General features: G+C 40.7%; 2 protein-coding genes and 2 non-coding genes across 4 annotated transcripts; 1 reads left to right on the top strand and 3 right to left on the bottom strand.

The window, feature by feature from the left end:
• The first annotated feature begins 2597 nt into the window (after window positions 1–2597).
• On the top strand, window positions 2598–13516 carry ddah2 (DDAH family member 2, ADMA-independent). The gene is made up of 6 exons (XM_084919255.1): window positions 2598–2733; window positions 3561–4160; window positions 5891–6079; window positions 7607–7726; window positions 10056–10199; window positions 12709–13516. Exons 2-6 carry the CDS (start codon window positions 3861–3863, stop codon window positions 12826–12828), a joined length of 873 nt encoding a protein of 290 aa, XP_084775381.1. The 5' UTR covers window positions 2598–2733; window positions 3561–3860; the 3' UTR covers window positions 12829–13516.
• A 516-nt stretch (window positions 13517–14032) lies between these two features.
• rps5 (ribosomal protein S5) lies at window positions 14033–17304 on the bottom strand. Its single transcript, XM_084919256.1, has 6 exons — window positions 17209–17304; window positions 16276–16379; window positions 15823–16032; window positions 15171–15299; window positions 14267–14365; window positions 14033–14149 (listed from the first exon to the last, which is right to left on the bottom strand). Coding segments are annotated over exons 1-6 (612 nt in total). The 5' UTR covers window positions 17210–17304; the 3' UTR covers window positions 14033–14080.
• On the bottom strand, window positions 14443–14574 carry LOC146363193 (small nucleolar RNA SNORA3/SNORA45 family). The gene has a single exon (XR_014799354.1). It is a non-coding gene; the product is annotated as a small nucleolar RNA SNORA3/SNORA45 family (small nucleolar RNA).
• On the bottom strand, window positions 16105–16237 carry LOC146363192 (small nucleolar RNA SNORA3/SNORA45 family). Its single transcript, XR_014799355.1, has one exon. It is a non-coding gene; the product is annotated as a small nucleolar RNA SNORA3/SNORA45 family (small nucleolar RNA).
• Window positions 17305–17555: the final 251 nt, after the last annotated feature.

Raw genomic sequence — 17555 nt, 5'->3', positions numbered from 1 at the left:
ATGATCAGTTACCAAGTCCATTTGATGATTAGCAAACTGCCTGCTACTTTTAATTGCACAAGGAAGCTGTCTGAGAGTTCTTACCTTAGAAAAGTTTTTCACAGTTAATGCAGGTCCCACAATAAAACCCTGCAGGACTGATTTAGTTAGTTCAAAATCAGTTTTATGAACCATTGTGTGGATATAATTAGTTATAAACTGGTTGTTTTCTTGCTGTACTTGTGTGTATAAATAGGTTTTTTTAAAAGCCTAATTTTCCTGTCAAGTTGTAATCTATTTTTATATGCAGTGTCATAAATTGCGCTGTTTGCTAACATGCAACTGCTAAAAAAAAACATTTTTAAAAAAATGCAATAAAAAGGGGGGAAAGGGTTTCTTAAGAAATATAATGTGAAAACTTAAAGTTTAGTGATTTTGTTTTGTTAAATACTCTTTGTCATCTAGCTCCATAATTCTTGTGCCAGTTTTGTTTAGTTAGAAATTCTGGCCTCTATCTGAGCCATTTATAAAAGAAAAGACATTATGTGTAACTGCATGAGACAGCAGCTGCTGTAGAGAAAAGATGAGCACCGATAAAGTCAGCACGGTGCAGAAAGAGTCAGCAGACAAACAGAGGGAGAAAGCCAGCAACTCAGAGACAGCGGGTCAGTGAGCTGCACAGCGAGCCTGTTTAAACAAATTATCCTTCAGGGCATAATGGGAGACGTGAGGGCAGCAAGCAGGACGGTCTGCTGACAGCAAGTCTTGTGATGGAGTGAAACGAGTGGGCTCAGACTGAATAAGCTCTTTACAAGTTGATTAATTACAAGCTTAAAAAAAATCTTCCTGGAAATATTGAGGTTTTTGTTCATTTCTCTTGTATTTTTTCAGTTACTTTTGTCTGGATGCAATACTGTATGCAGAAATAATCCATGGGCATTGCTGAGGCATAAATGACATTGAGAGTTTATGACCTGTGATGCATTTTGGAGGCATGTATGTTTGCTGCTAAAGCAATAGATTTTTGCATGGAGTTTGGTGTGACTTTGTTTCTGTCCATTTGTGTCTTCATTAAAGAATTTGCATATAACCTACAAAAGAATCCCCAGAACTAGTGCCAAATAAAAGTATTATGGGATTAAAGGTCCTTTTCTTTTGTTCAAATAAGCAAGCATTCATGTTGTAAAACTTAAAAATACAAGCCTAAAGTGACTCACAACTGAGTCCATTCATGTTTGTGCAGACAGTGTTAATCCTGCATTTGATGGGGATGTTTTTTTGTGTGTCCTGGCTGAAGGATCTCAGTGGACAGATGGTGTTCTTTAATCCTGTCTGTCTGTGCCCTCTACCTCCCATCCTCCACCCTTTTTTACATCTATTCATTCTGCCATTTACATCCAGGTTCTCATTTTCAGCCTCTTCTACACACTGGAGACGAGCTCCTGCAGCTTCCCTCGTCTTCCTCGCTGCAGCAGAAAATTTGGCTCCTGGTCCTCCTCCTGCAGTAACTCAATCTAGTCACTAGAAGGAAATATTGTGCAGCCTTGTTAGACAGAAAAGTCACATGTTTACAGAAGGCCTGAATGTTTACATCACCTCTGAACATCACCAGTTTCTTTAGAAATACTGGATTATTAATTATAAACACAAATCATGGGTAGTTTTTCGGAGGTGGGGTGTCTGATGGGACAACCTGTTAATCCAGCAATCACATCACTGACCCACTTTGAGGAAAAGCCAGATTATTTTATTTATTTATTTATTTATAAATAAATAAGTAAATAAGTAAAATGTCAGGAGGATAAAAACAAAGATGGCTCAGTAATTCAGCATATAAATCTTTGATTCGCTTTCAGACAGACCACATTTATATTTGTATATAAAGCACAAGCCTGACCCTTCATAAACAATTCATCAGGATTACAGCAGGGATGAGAGAGGGGAAAAGGGGGAGTCCATAATCCTAGAAAAACCTGACTTTAATTCTGTGTTTTAATGCGTAGAAGGAGCACCATTGTGGCAAAAATAGGAATTTTCTGGGCATTTTTCAACAAGACGTCCGCCTAATGTTATATTAAACTAGTCTAAATTACACCAGATAGGTTGAACAAGTCTTCTAAATGTAGCAATTACGTAGGTTAACAGTAACGGCGGTCACAAATGTACTCACAAATTAAGAATATGTTTATATTAACTTCAAACAAATTAAATTCTGTTTTGTTAACGAACTTGAAGCCAGTGTAAATTAAATTAAAACGGTAGAAACTTTGAGTGCACTAAGAGTGCAAGCGCCAGAACAGCAGCGCCTGCGATAAATCACCGCTGATTGAATCCGGGTAGGACGGGTGGGGGATGGGGAGGGGAGGTGGTGGGGGACCTGAGCGTCAATGGTAGAAAATAAGACCGGAAGTACCTTGGGGTGGCGTTTAAAACTATGAGCACGACCGTTGGCAAATTATTATTTTTTTCAGTTACAGTGTATACAGTGTATAGTGTATACACACTATCGCGCGCTATTTTTGTATAGCAGCTGCAATATGGTACAAACGACGCGACACAGTTCAGGTAAACCAATGTCGTCTTATTTTGAAATTTGCCACCGGAAACATGCCAATTCACGTTCGCAGTCTTGACGCGTTAGCCATTCGGCAGAGAGAAAGGAGCTGGAGAGTAACGGGAACTCGGCTGCTTTGGAAATTAAATTAAAATAGAGGGAAAACGGCGACGAAAGCGGATACCCGGGACCTAAAACAGGTGAGCAGGCCTAAGTGTAGAGCTCTGTTTGTTATTTGTGCTACTCGGGGTGAGGGTGTTGCTGTTATTTTGCCGATTTAAGAAAGATGGGGAACATCATGAAAAGTATTTTGGAAGAGAGTTGAGTTGCTGGGGCGGTGCACTCCTGCAGCCCCACAGCCTCAGGATGTTTTGTTCTGCTTGTGGTTGAAGTTTGTACTGATTAATACAGCTGGTAAAACTCAAACAAAAGCTATACGAGGTAGAAAAATTCAACATGTAAGTAGTGATTATAATATAGTTTATAAATATTCGGTGTTCAAGTATCCATTAATATTCTCCATGTGCTGCAGCCTTTTAAAACAAAGTCAAGTGAACATCAAAGCCCAGCACTTGTTGCATAAGTTATGAAGCAGATTTAAGAAACATCCTGTGTGCAGCTCGCCGTGGGCGACTCCTGCCAGTTACAGGGAAGATGATAAAAGGGCAATTGTCCCAAATCTAACCCACTGGCCAGATATGAAGAGGCTTTGCAGCATATTGGAGGGCTATTGAATAATGATTCCTTATAATCTGACCTTGAACAAAGCTCCTTTGTCTCCTTTCAGCCGTGCTCTTTGTCTGTGTATTATTTCAGCTGTCCTTGGATGTTTTAATGGGGGATAAACTATTTTTTTTTATTCCCCTACAGAGTAAATAAATTACAGATTTTTAGGACCATATTTCACTTTAGTCCAGTGCCAATGAAAGCATGTAGGCAGGGATGTGACCCTCTAATGTTTTATAGAAATTGATATTTTTGTTTGTTCTTGCCTTGGCCTTGATGTATCCATCTTTTTCTTTCTTAGGCTGGTAGTATTTGCTTCCCATGTTTGGGTTAATAGATGGTGAAGTCCCTAATTAAAGAAGAGGCAAAGACCAGGCTGAAGATGCTTCCCATTCTCTTCCTGGATCTACTTCTTCACAAGCTTAGCTTAGTTTAGAGCATTTTTCCTCCGGCGTCTTAATAATACCGAGACTGCAAGAGAGGAGACCAGAAACACATAAACGTTCACATCCTTTTATTGCCTCTTGTTCCTCTCCTGGCAGAGCCAGCTTAGTGAGATTTTTGGCACAGCCCCAATATTTGCTACCACATTATTGAAACCATGGCAAACATGTGCCCTTATGGCCATTTCACCCACGCTGTGGTGAGGGGCATTCCAGAGACCTTTGGAAAGAAAGCAGGGGACAGCCAGGAGAACGGGGAGGTTTCGGTGGACCTGGCCAAAGCTCAGCGTCAGTTCGGTTGCCTGACTGGAGCATTGAGGCAGAAGGTGGGCCTGCAGCTGATCGAGATCCCCCCTGACCCCGAGCTGCCAGAAAGCTGGAAGATAGAGGATGTGGCTGTCATCCAGGGAGACACGGCGCTCATCACCAGGCCCTTCAAAGAGCAGAGACAAAGCGAGGTAATGCAGCATAGAAGAAGCCTTTCAGAGTGCACTTAATCTTCTATGTAGTATTGGGTAATGGTTTGTATGAGTACAGTATAAAAATGAACTTTACAAACATAGTATGGGCTGTTTGTCACATGGTCTCACTGATCTTTGTTGTTCCTTGTTGCTATGATCATTGGCCTTTCAGACATATAAAACTAGACTCCTGAAAACAATGTTTCTAAGCAACAGTGATATTAGTTGATTGATACTGGTTTTCTTTTTGGTGTTTTAGATGCTGCCAGACTTATTGGGAGTGTCCAAAGTTCCAGTTACACTTCTGTAGTTAGATCTCAGGGTTTTTCCTGGCTACGAGTCCATTCATCGGCTATTATTCTTGGCTGTTTGATAAACGAAATGTTATTTTATGACTGACTTAAAAACGCAACTTTAAGATGAATGTTAAAAACGAATTATATTACAGTGCTGTTGGGTTTTTTGGAGGGGGTCTAATCTCCTTTAGAGGACGGCCAAAATGTTTTCATATGTAGGGAAAAATGCAGAGTTTGTAGTTTTCCTAAACTACTTGGAGGTTTGCTGGAAAAAGCTTTAGGGAAAGAAACTTCTCAACAATGATGCTGTTCAAATGGTTCCTGTCCAGTTAATAAGTGTTGACACCATTTTACAGTTCTTTAATGTCCTAATGTTGTCTTAACATGTTTCTTAGAGTGGCTCAGAGAGAACATGATACAAAAGCCAGGAAGCAAATCAAAGAGCTGATTAATTAAAATAAATTAATAGATAAACACCCAGACCCTTTGGATGACAGTAAATGCACAGTTCCCTTTTGGAAGTATTTTTCTTCTTTAGTTCCAGATATTATAATGTATTATCTGGTTGTAAATGGACTTTTACTTATATGGTGCCTTTTTACTCATTGAGCACTCAATGCACTTTCTTCTGTAAGTCTCATTCACCCAGACAGACACATTAATACAGCACTTTTATCTAAGCATAAGCTCTTTCTAACATTCTCACACACTCGCGCTTGAGTGAATGCATTGGAGGCAGCTTGGGGTTCAGTATCTTGGCCAAGGATGCTTCAGCAAGCGGTCTGGAGGAGTCGGGGATCGATCCCACAACCTTTTCATTGGTAGACACTCAAACACATCCCAGATGTTCTACTGCTGGCACCCCGTTGTTTTGCAGTGTCGCACGTATTGCAAAATGTGTCACCATAACATGATAAGAGAGTTGTTCTGTTGCACAGTTAATCTAAATGTAGTTTTTATTTACAATTGTGGCTTCCACAAATGATAAAAAAACCCAAGATAACTGATCGAGAATTATTTAAATGATTTTTCAGAAATCTGGTTTTGCAACGGTTTCACTGCTTACTCCAGCAGTTTCAGTTCCACTTATTCTAAGATGGCTGGAAGAGAGACTTGGATTAACAAGAGGAGGAAACCAGCTTAGCTGTTTGAAAGAAATCTTTAAAGTTGAACAGTAAATAATCAGAATGTAAATGAGTGACTAAATTATACAACAGCTGGATTTATACGCAAATGTTCTTTTATTAAACAGTTGTTGTTTTTAAGCACATTTTAAAATGCTCAGCTGACAGTCTGTGTTTTTTTTTTTTTTTTTTTTTTTTTTTTTTTAATTCCCAGGGAAACACAGAACTGATGATGTTACACGGAGACCACCTGCCTGAGCTGGTTTCTTCCAACTCTCGTACTGAGTCTAGTTTATTCCTTCCTCAGGTGGAGGCGGTGAGGAGGGTGATGTCGGAGCTCAACCTGACTGTGGTGGAGATGGACGGAGAGCAGGGCGACTCTGTAGGGGCAACGCTGGAGGGCAGCGACATCCTCTTCACGGGGAGGGAGTTCTTTGTCGGCATCTCCTCCCACACCAACCGCAGAGGGGCGGAGGTGCTGGCAGACACCTTCAGGGTAAGGGCTATAGAGGGAAGAGGGTACAGTGAGCATGAGGAAGCTTTTTCAAACTTACCCTAGTTTGGGGCTGCCTGTCATGAAGGCACATGTCTGTCTCTGATTTGAGGAGTCAGGGCGGCATGCTTTTAACAGACTCTGACATTTTTGGCTCAGAGTCGTCTTTTTAAAAGGGATGTCAGTCAACACATTTTGACACGTGGCACAGCATCATCCATCGAGTGTTTTGTTGCAGCCCGCTGCTGTAGTTTATCATGTCAGATGTCATTTGAACATAAATGTTTATGACAGTTTTTCTATTTAGGGCTACTTTTAATTAAATTCAGTGTGTGGCACAGTACTGGAGGATTTAGCCCTGGCTTCTTTGTTAATTCACTCAAACTGAAGAGCAGTTAATTTAAGTATGTGGAACTTAAAAATGCAAAGGAAGACTTTAGTGTAGGGTCTTCACCAGAGATTAGATAATCCAGGTGTGTCATGCCTCTTTTATACACTAAAGGTAAATAATACCTGTGCATCCATGATTACAGCTCAAGCTGAGGGATCCTTCCACATAGCGTAGTGGGATTGATTTTTAGGTATAAAAAGGAAAAATGCATATAGAGGGAAGCCATACATCAGAGAAACTTTAAAGGTTGAGTCCTCTCTGCCTTTGGTTCACAAACCTACAGGCATTCGGACACTGTCTCTACTTTTAAGATGAAAACTTTCCTTTTTTAATAAAGCTTATAGTTAGGCCTAGATCAAATCCTCGGGTTATGTTGCTATAGCTCAGGCTGCTGGGGGATAATTCTCATGATGCACTGAGCATGTTTTCTTCACTCCCTTTTTTTTTTTTTTTTTTTTATCCTGATGCGATTCTAAAATATAGAGTTTATATTTTTAGCCTGCACAACAAAGATTGCCTCGGTGCCAAGATTACAGTCGGAGATGAAACCCAGGTGCCAATGTGAGCAGGTGGCCATTTGCTGAATTGCATTTGGGGAATTCTTGTGTATAAACACTGATGAATGAGGTTGTTCCACTGCCCAAATAATCACAGCGCTGCACAGCACAGTGTGCTCACTCAGGCTGGGCTCGAGCTGCTCATTAGTATTGACTCTTTTCAAGAACTATAGATGCACTTCTGTTTGACACACACACATATTTTGGAGTTGAATTTGCTCTTCCCTGGGGTGTGGCGTGAAATGGTGTCAGCGGATGAGAGGGTTTAAGTGTTCGACTGGGGGACTGGGGAAAACCAGGAGATGATTTCATCAGTGTTGTGTTTCAGAGGAGTCACTCTGGCTCCATTTAACTTTCGTTCATAAATATCACCCTTACATATACAGTGTGTCGAGCAGAGATGGAACCACTTTATAGTGTGAGAGTAAGGAGTCGATTGGAGTCGAGGCATCAGTTACTGGGATGTGTGAAAAGCCAATCTTAATGTTATTAGTCACACCTGTGATGACAAAACAAACCTGCTTGGAAACTTCTAGAAGTTTCCAGTATGCTTGGTAACCGTTCACCCCCACATGTGTTCAGGACTTTGCAGTGTCGACTGTCCCCGTCTGTGATGGAGCCCGACTGAAAAACATCTGCTCCATGGGAGGCCCAAACACCATCATCTTCAGCGACAGTGATGGGGCCAAGAAGACACTCCGGGTATGTGTGTGTGTGTTGTTTCCCAAAGGGTAATTCCTTAATAATATTGTGGCATTGTAGCAATTGAGGGAAAAGCACATACCAAGGAGAAAACACTCCCTGTAGCTTTTATGAAAACAGGATTTTTGCCTGCTTATTTGGATTAACTCAAGACCTGTATTAAAAGTCCAGAATGAGATGAAAAGGGATTATTCTGAACACAGAACAATAATAATAACAATAATAGTAGTAGAATAAAAGGCTAAAAATATGGAGCTGGAAGTGAGCATAATATTTAACTTCAATCATTAAAGTTTTGTTTTTGTCCGTTTGCTGACTGTGTTATAGAAATCCAGGTGTGACAGCCTGCCAGCTGACCCTGCACATTCATCTATTCATGCCAGTTTGTTTACACAGGCTACATAGCTTCCCATTTAGCATGTCTGTGTGCCTGTGCTGGAGACCTTATAACAAACAAGTTGGAGGCTCTGCCTAAAAGGAACAGAAATGGCTGTGAGCAACAGCTTGTGCGGCTGTATATGAGGGGTGATCAGTCTCAGTAGCTGGAAATCCCTTATCCTGGCACTACGTTTAGTCAGAAAACAAAGGATGGTTCCACATCATGATACTATTTAGTGTGATTACAAACACCTGGATGTATTGCTGTATCCAGCCACATTTGTAGCAGCAACGACCCACAATCCTCTGCGACAGCTGCACCTTTGAAAAGAAATCCAAGGGGCAATGAACAGCACTGCAAGATGCTATACATAAGGATGGCTTTCCACCTGATCAAGGAAGACGTCTGTGAGAAATCATAATAAACAATAATAAATTTGATCTCAGTAATGACCAAAACAGCTAAAAAATTACTTGACACATCAGTTTATGCCATTATGACTCGTGTCCCTAAAACACTGAGAGGTTGATGTAAATTAGAGCTTCCATTTTCAACTTTAATTGTAAATGCACCACTTAAAAAATTAGTCACATTTTGAAAGCACATTAGATCTCAACTGCGGGGCGTCATGCTAGATCGATATGGACTGGATAATGTGTTGGGAATGAAATGATGCCACATCATTTAATGGAAATGATAATTATGAATCATTACAATAATTAGCATTATTCAGGGGAGCTAAATTCAGACACACCCCCCCCCCCCCCCCCCCCTTCAAAAGGAAAAGTCAAAGTGAAAAAATTATGCAGCTAGCTAGTCTATTTTGAAATAATTTCATACCAACTCAAAATGGTACTCAGTAGTTAGTATGGCCAGACAAGGTCGGGTATGCTCCTAATGAAACAATGGATGGTGTCCTGGAGGATCTCCTCCTAGGGCATCACTGAGCTCCTGGTGAAGTCTGAGGTGCAACCTGGCAGCATCAGATGGACCCAAACATAATGTCCCAGAGGTGTCCTGTTGGATTAGGGTCAGTGCAAGGATGATATCAATTCCTTCCTCCTCCAAGAACTTTCTGCATACTCTCGCTACATGAGGCTGGGCATTATCGTGCACCAGGAGGAACCCAGGACCCATTGCACCAGCGTAGTCTGACAGTGTTTCCAAGGGTTTCATCCTGGTACCTGATGGCAGTCAGAGTGCCATTGCCAGCCGGTCTGTGCATCCCTCCCTTTTTGTTAGTCCCTGGCCAACTACGAAAGCAGTCATGCTGAATGATGTTACAGGCCGCAGAATGCTCTCCACATCTTCTCCAGACCCTTTGATGTCTGTCACATGTACTCGGGGTGAACCTGCCCATTCTCCAGAGTGCCAGGCAGGGCCCAAGTAGAGCATGCTGGGCCCTCATGCCACCCACATGAAGTCAGTGACACTGACTTTAGCCAGATGAAAACTAGTGGAAAAGAAATGAGTGACCATCCTTCTTGTTTAGGGGGGTTGTCTCATTGTTGCCTATCTAGTGCACCTTATGTTAATTACATTAACAACAGCAGCTGAAACTGATTAACAAACTCTTTATCTACTTTGACCAGATTAATATCCCAGAAGATTACATGACTTGATGAAAAGGGTTCTTTAGTTAATTTTTTTGGGGGACTTTATATTAAGCATCATGATGATCAAGCCTTTGTGCTGGTTTTCAGTTAGTTTATTGAAATGTAAAGAGAGAAATGACAACATTTAAAATGAACCTTTTTAAGACAAGGATTTTAAAGCATTGTGCTAGGCAAGGCCCAGCATCTCTCTATGGTCAATACTATTTTTCATTATGAGTCATAAATATATAATCTCTCCATCCTCACTTGAACTGCACACATCTGTTTATGTCATTAGTGCTGGCTTGGAGCTCGGCGACTGTGTGTAATGCTGGATGTGCGTGTTTGTCTGCAGATGATGGAACAGCTGACTGATCACCACTACGATGTGCTCACCGTCCCAGAGGAGTCGGCAGCAAACTGCATTTACATCAAAGGTCCGTCCAAACGGGACTTCCTGCTGCACCGACCAGCAGACGAATGCCCTGACAGCGTTTCTGTGAGTACCACAGAAGGTTTTTTGCTTTTTTAATAAACTGCACATTATTGCGGTATAATGTCATGTTCATGTATGTGCTAATAGCAATAAATAGGTTTTCCTGTAATTTGCTATTTTCATTATGTTATAGTTTGACAGATTTTTTTTTTTTTTTTTTTTTTTTTTTTTTCCCCTCTGGCAGTTTTTCTGGCTCTTATCTCCTTGTTGTATTAATTAAGCTACATAAACACTGAATCATATGTTCAGTAATCATAAGCATGCATGCTCATCCAACAGCTTTAAATACTGTCAGTGTGAGCTTTAAGGTCTCACGGTGCTTTACTCGGTCGCGTGAGTGCTTGCATAAACCCACAAATATTTGCTAACAGCTTCCATCGGGAGGAGGAGGAGTACAAATGATAGCTGGACTCAGGTTTTCAGATGTTAGCCCTCCTTTTTTCCACCGTCTCCACATAAAAGAAGCTAGATCATCAGCTCCAGTTCCCTTTAAACAGCAGTCATTAGCTTGTGTGTTTCTGATAACAGTCTGTGGGAGAATCTCAGCTTCTTTCAAGACGGAGTGAAGTAAACTTACCTCCCAAGATCAAATATTTATAACTAGTATTGCTGCAGATTCACGTGTGTTTGCGCTGCACCACACAAATACATGGCTTCTTCTTTGGTGTGATCAAAGCTTTTAATTTGTTTTATCTAAATATAAACAGGAAAAAAAAGGAAATGCAACAGCATTAACATCAAAGCCACACTGCATCAACAATATAATAGAAGATCTACAGATGCATTGTATCACACATCAAAATCAACCATCAGGCTCGTATAAGAAATTTGATATCTGCCCCAAATTTTTGCCCAGCTCGTGTTTTGTTTGTTTTGTTTTTTGTAATAAACCGTGTGCATCCGGTCCTTTGTGTGATTGGTCCTGTGTGTTAAACCTAAGTGCTTTTATGATTTATAAATCTGTCTGTTATTAGTGATTATCCCTTTTAAGGCCTAATGCATCTGTAATTCAGATGTTAATCCTGGCAAACAGACCTAAATGTGACTGACTCGCTCTAAACTGATCATTAGACAAAAAAGGTTCTCTAAAGAAGATCTGGGATGTGAACAGATTTCTTTTTTCACATTTCTTTACTTGTTACATTGCAGTTGAAGGTCACAGTTGTGCTTGTGGTTCCAAGAGCTGAAATGTTTTGTGAGACTAGTGAAGTCGATATCCCGCTCACGGTGCTGTCGCTGACCCGTTAAATATGTAAGTAGGTGGCAGGACAGAAGCTGAGTCCAGCATAGTGAGAATAAATCAGCATTTTCAGATACTTCTGTAGTTTGTTTCAGGATTGAGGCAAATTAAATAAATCAGAAGTAAAATAATGATTGTATTTTGTGAAACTGTTTGTGCGCCACTGCTAAAAATTATATCAGGTGAGATTTAAAACCGAACTTACAATTACAGGAGTTAATTTGAACATTTGGAAACTTTGATTTTTCACAATGAGATAAACTTCACAAAGAAAAAGCAACAAATTCCTTTAAAGACTGATAACTTGTTTTTTGCATGATTTCCCTTCGAGCAGTTTGCCCTCAAGTCAGTATTTTGCATTTAAAAAATTTCACAATGTCCAATATTGTCCACCAACCCACCCGTACAACCATCTTATAATAGGATCACACAATCTTTGTAGATTATTATCTTTGTATACCAGATTAAAAAACGGCTTCATTCTTAAAGAACACTCCCACACCCTTCAATTTAATCTGAGATGCACATCTGTGCATTTTTCTGATGGCTGTTTTATTGGAATCACTAGTTGTTTTCAGTAGAACACTGTGGAACCGGGCCAAGTCATATTGTCCTGAAATGATGTCACTTGTTAGTGTGTGTGTGTGTGTGTGTATATGCACCTGGCTGCTTTCACAGCTGAAAATGAGCATGCAGCTTGGCTGAGGGGTCAGTTCATCAGCTGTCACTGCTGCCTGGTCAGCTTGACCAGAAGGCTTGTGTATGTGCTGGTTCTGCACAGGCCTACAAAAAAGTTCCACTTGCATCAAGTGTAACAGGTAAATTTGTAAGCAGCATCAGGTCACATGCTGCTGACCTGCTGCTGGAATTGTACACTGTACAAATCACATCAAGAAATGTAAATGTTATCCAGACAACGGGGAAACTCATCAGGGGGGAAATGCAAATGGAAAATAACGCTAGCGTGGCAATAAATCATTAGATGAGTTTGATAAATCAACATTACCATTAGAAATGTAACAAAAAATTGAAGTTGCTTTTTAATTATTATTATTTTTTTTTAGAGTTTTGGTCTCTAAAGAAAAGGGAAACATCAAAACTGTCATGTAGATCTAAGACTCTTAGTCGCTGACACTCATGAGTCAGATCTGCTGTTCTAACTTCCAGCCAGTGAAGCAAATTTTCCTTCCTCCTTTCCTTTCAGTTTTCCCTGCAGTGTAGTCTATAACAACTAGCTCAGGTCTGAATGACTGAACTGTTTCCTCTCTGCAGGCCTTCCAGAAGCTGCAGGACTACACCCTCCTGCCGACAGCCTGCAGCGAGGCCTCCAAGCTGGGAGCGTCTCTGTCCTCACTCTGCCTCCTTGTCAACAGAAAGCATACATATTTCTGAAAACACGCCCACGCCACTCAGCATTTATCTGCAGGTGTTCGCAGTGGTGGGGGTAGTGATACTAATGTGCAGTATTTTGAGACAGAACCAGCCACCTGATTTACTGCACCACTACCCCCTCTGCTGAACGAACAGCGCTGCACAATGTCCTTAAATCTACTCATGAAACCACTAAATGAAGCTGTAGTTTTGCACTGTTCCAACTCTTTCACAGTCCACCAAAGTAAAACAGTAACCCCACAGGAAAGAGTCTTCACTGCAAGTTTCATTCTGTATATGTGCAGACGTTCAATACCTTTTTAGACCAAAGTGTGAAGGAAAAGCCAAAGGCAACACTCAGCCCAGCATTTTTTAACTTTCTCACCAAATTGATGTAATCTAGATCCAGTAAAGGGGCATTACGTCTACTTTCCAGAAATCTGATGTCTCTTAACATTACTGCTTGTGATAGTCCCCTTTAAATGTTTTCTTGGCTAACCTAAGACTTGGTGCCCACATTTACTAGTGTACAGCTTTCATATCCACATTTCAGTACTTGGGTATTAACTGTTTTTAAATTGCAGACCATCTGTAGCTGCTAGGTGTTGATTCAGTTTTGATTTAGCTTTGCGGTGTATGAATTTGTCCCAAGTGTAGAAATATTAAAATCCAGCTTCTAACTTTTAGTGGTACTTTTATTCCTGTGTAACTCAACTGCCAGTTCTTTAGGTACATCAGGCTAAAATAAATGTGTAAATCCAGTCTTTCCATTTATTTTCTACTTGTCCAATTCAGAGTCTCAGTGGGGCAGCAGCCTATCCCAGCTGTTAGTGAAACCTTGGATTGATCAATCTATCGCAGGGAGAGTACAGCCGTGCAACCCCACATTCACACCTAGGACCAATTAATTATGGGAGACTTGCAGAAAACAAACATGCATTGAAAGACACCAGCTAATCCATGGTATCAAATCTGGTACCTTTTGGAGAGGCTACAGTGCTGACCAACTGTGCCACTATAACTGAACAGTACTTTTGAGCCAGTAAAACGGTAGCTATCAGCAGCGCCACCCATCCAAAATTAAAATATTACAGCCTGATTAAGGGAAAAGTTGTCGCAGCACTAACCAATAAGATCATTTTACCTTGTAGTTTAACTCAGAACTCCAGTTTTCCATCACAGAATCAAAGGCTTGTGTATGTGGTGTCCAATAAAACACTCAAACTCAACAGAAATTTCTTGATTTATTTGTTTTGTTAGAAAGTGACCATGTTTAACGGTTGGACTTGGCAACTCTCTCCAACTCGTCTTTCTTCTTGATGGCATAAGAGTTAGATGAACCCTGCAAAGAGAGAAACTTAAGTTTAACACGCCTCAGAACAGTTTCTCATATGTGTCAGCTCTGATCACTAAAAAGGTTCCAACACAATTGGCAGGATGTAATCACTAAGTCTGTTACCTTAGCTGCATTGATCAGCTCATCAGCCAGGCACTCAGCGATGGTCTTGATGTTCCTGAAAGCAGCTTCTCTTGCTCCCGTGCACAGCAGCCAGATGGCCTGCAAGACAAGACGGAGCACACGTTAGTGAGGTGAAACGGGTTAAACTCCAGAGACATGACCACAGGCCAGAGGTGAAATGTTTCTGAGTTGGTGATTGGCTGGGCCACGACAGACTACAGCCAATGAATAAGCAAAGACTTTTAATCTACGAGCACTCTAGCACACCAAGACAACAGAAAATGTCCAGGCGTGACTCTAGCCTCGTTTAACACATCAAATACACAAAAAAAACAGTGAACCTTTTCTAATTTATTTCCATGCTAAAACTGATGAAGATGGTGTTGGACAAAGAGGTTTTTCTGCATAGAAGCATTTTTTGGGTACTTCTGTCCTTTTTGACAGAAGGACACTGGCACTGATGATCAAGTATTTATTTATTTACACTGATAAGGCTATTAATGAAATTATTAAAAATAAGACTGCCACAATCTAAGAGACTAACTGCCTTTACTGTATGCTTGTGGGTCTCAAACCCTTTACGCCCAGCAAGGTAAAAAAAAAAAAAGACTGAACCTCGCAATTTCTAACAATCACTAATAGGAGGGGTTAAAATGTTCAGCTAAGTGAAGCCAAACTGAACTTCTCAGTTTAGCGTCACTTCATATTTTCTGTTTTGATCTTTCCGCTTGAGAACCACTCTTGTATGCAGACCTGACAGTAATAAAGGTCATGTGCAAACCAGGAAAAAAACTGAACAAGCATCAAACTTTACATGTCCTAAAAGATGCATTAAAGTCATCTAGTCACATGATTAGACATCAACAATTATGTGGAGGTAGAAAAAAAATTGTGCGTTTGTTACCTGGTTGACTCTGCGGAGGGGTGACACGTCAACAGCCTGCCTCCTGACGGTACCAGCACGACCAATACGGGTGGAGTCCTCACGGGGTCCACTGTTGATGATGGCATTGACCAGGACCTGCAGGGGGTTCTGGGAACAAAAAGGTTAAGAAGATAATTTTTTTTAAATCAATCCATAACATGTAGTCACAAAGATCCATAAGTCTGGGCACCATCTGAAAGCTGACACACTGTGCTGTTAATCCTTGTGTTTGCTCCCAATTTTTTTTACTTAAAGTTTAAGGCCAATATCACATTTACCCTTAAATATGCAGATTAACTCTGGACCCTTGTCTGCTTGGCAACAACCACTGCAAAACTCACTAAAAATAATAAACAATCCAGCAATTGTCTAAAAAAATGTTTTCAATGCTGAAATACTGTCTTAAAACCCAGATAAAATTCAAATTTTAAACATTTTCTCAGCATGCTGTGTCTAAATTAAGTTATTTATATTTTAGTTATTATTGAAAACTGCTCATACCACAGTAAGATCCTGTTCTCTGTAATCTTCAATAGTGTTTTTCATAGCATAAGGAACCATTTATTTTCTGTAGTTATAATTAAGAATCTCTTTAATAGTGACACATACTATAGCAGTGCTATGAAAGTACCTCTCCAGTCAGCAGGTGGATGATCTCAAAGGCGTGCTTGACAATGCGAACGGTCATCAGCTTCTTGCCGTTGTTGCGGCCGTGCATCATCATGGAGTTGGTCAGACGCTCCACGATGGGGCATTGAGCCTTGCGGAAACGCTTGGCGGCATAACGTCCTCCAGAGTGTGGCAGGTACTTGGCGTACTTCTCTTTCACAGCAATATAATCCTGCAGCGAAGAATGACATCTTTAAGCATCATTTTCTGTTTTAAGTTGAAAAACAGCATCGTTAAAGGCAGATATTGTGTCTGAGCCGGTGATTGACTGGGCCACATTAGACTACAGCCAATGAATAAGCAAAGACTTTTCCTCTGCGAGCACTGTAGCACACCTGGACAACAGTTGAGTGTCCAGGCGTGACTCTAGCCTCGCTTAACAGCACAACAGTGAATCTTTCACACTGCCGCTCACCTGCAGGGAGATGTCGTTGATCTGGACATCATCGGTGCTCCACTTGCCGAAGAGCTTGATCTCTGGGGTCTCAGCCACAGCGGGGGCAGTCTCCCAATCGGTCACTGAGGAAACACCACAACATTACTGGCACATTGTTTTAAAAATTATAATTTCAGGACAATAAATGACAGATTCGTCTTTTTTTCCAACATTTACACGTAAGAGTTTGGGTTTGTGAAGGTGGACCTTACTGCAAATCTGTGGCCTCTCTATTACATTTCTATGTGACATAAGTCTTATAAATGGAACTTTATTTAACGGATCTGTGTATAAATCTGAAGACTACTGTAGCTTGACTGAGCTGCTACTCAATGTTACGTTCAAACAAAATGACGTTAGCTTTCCAGCAAAAAGCAGAAAACCCCATGATTTGACACTTTAATAGGAAGCACATTTATTCATATTAATAGGAGATTGAGTGACTGTTTGGTCAGATTTAGCGAAGCAAAGACAGTCACAAGTACAGCGAGGCCGGAGATGAAGCCTGCATCACGCTAACACTAGCAAACTTGCGCCACAGCGGATTCTAAGCTTACAAACGTCTATAAACGGGCGTAGGTGCGCGTTTAAATTCAGCATCAGTTAATTAGTAGGGAAGAAATTAAGTTTAATATAGACATTTTTTGTGAATTAGTGTTCTGAATTTGACATCTATCGGAGCCGCTACTCAACGTGCAGAATCCACATGTGCTACAGAGCTAGTCGCATGCTAACGCTCAGCGCTGTTGTGCTGGTACGGAAACATTCGGAGGGAATAAAAACGCCATTTCGACTAAACTGAAGTTTTCTGTACGAATTTCCAGAACAATGGAAATCCACAGTGATTTTGGATACCCGTCCGTCCCCTTTTCACGATTTATGAAGCAAGTAAAAAGTAAAATTTTCACTCACTCGTGTCTGCTGTTCTGTACCACACTTCTCTGAGACGGAAAAGGGCCTTTTCGGGGCGCCGTGTACAGATATCCGGTCCGGCGTTTGGCTGCTTCCGGCGTACAAAGGCTTATGGGAAACGTAGTCTTTTTTTATGTAATTGAACACAACAAACTCGACGTATCCCAACAAACCAAACAGGATACATTAATAAAGCTGCTGCTGGCCTTTTAACTTTCACAATTGCTGTAAAAACAAGCTGTTATATTACATCATATTTAATATTATTTAGTTTTAGTTCTTTTTCTGTTTAAAAATATGTTTTAAATTAATTTCGATTGATTCAGTCGTGTACTCTAGAATATTCT

The sequence above is a fragment of the Perissodus microlepis genome, chromosome 22 (assembly GCF_051167445.1).
Source record: "Perissodus microlepis isolate ML-2025 ecotype Zambia chromosome 22, ASM5116744v1, whole genome shotgun sequence".
Lineage (NCBI taxonomy): Eukaryota > Metazoa > Chordata > Actinopteri > Cichliformes > Cichlidae > Perissodus > Perissodus microlepis.
This window is presented reverse-complemented; position numbering and strand designations above follow the sequence as displayed.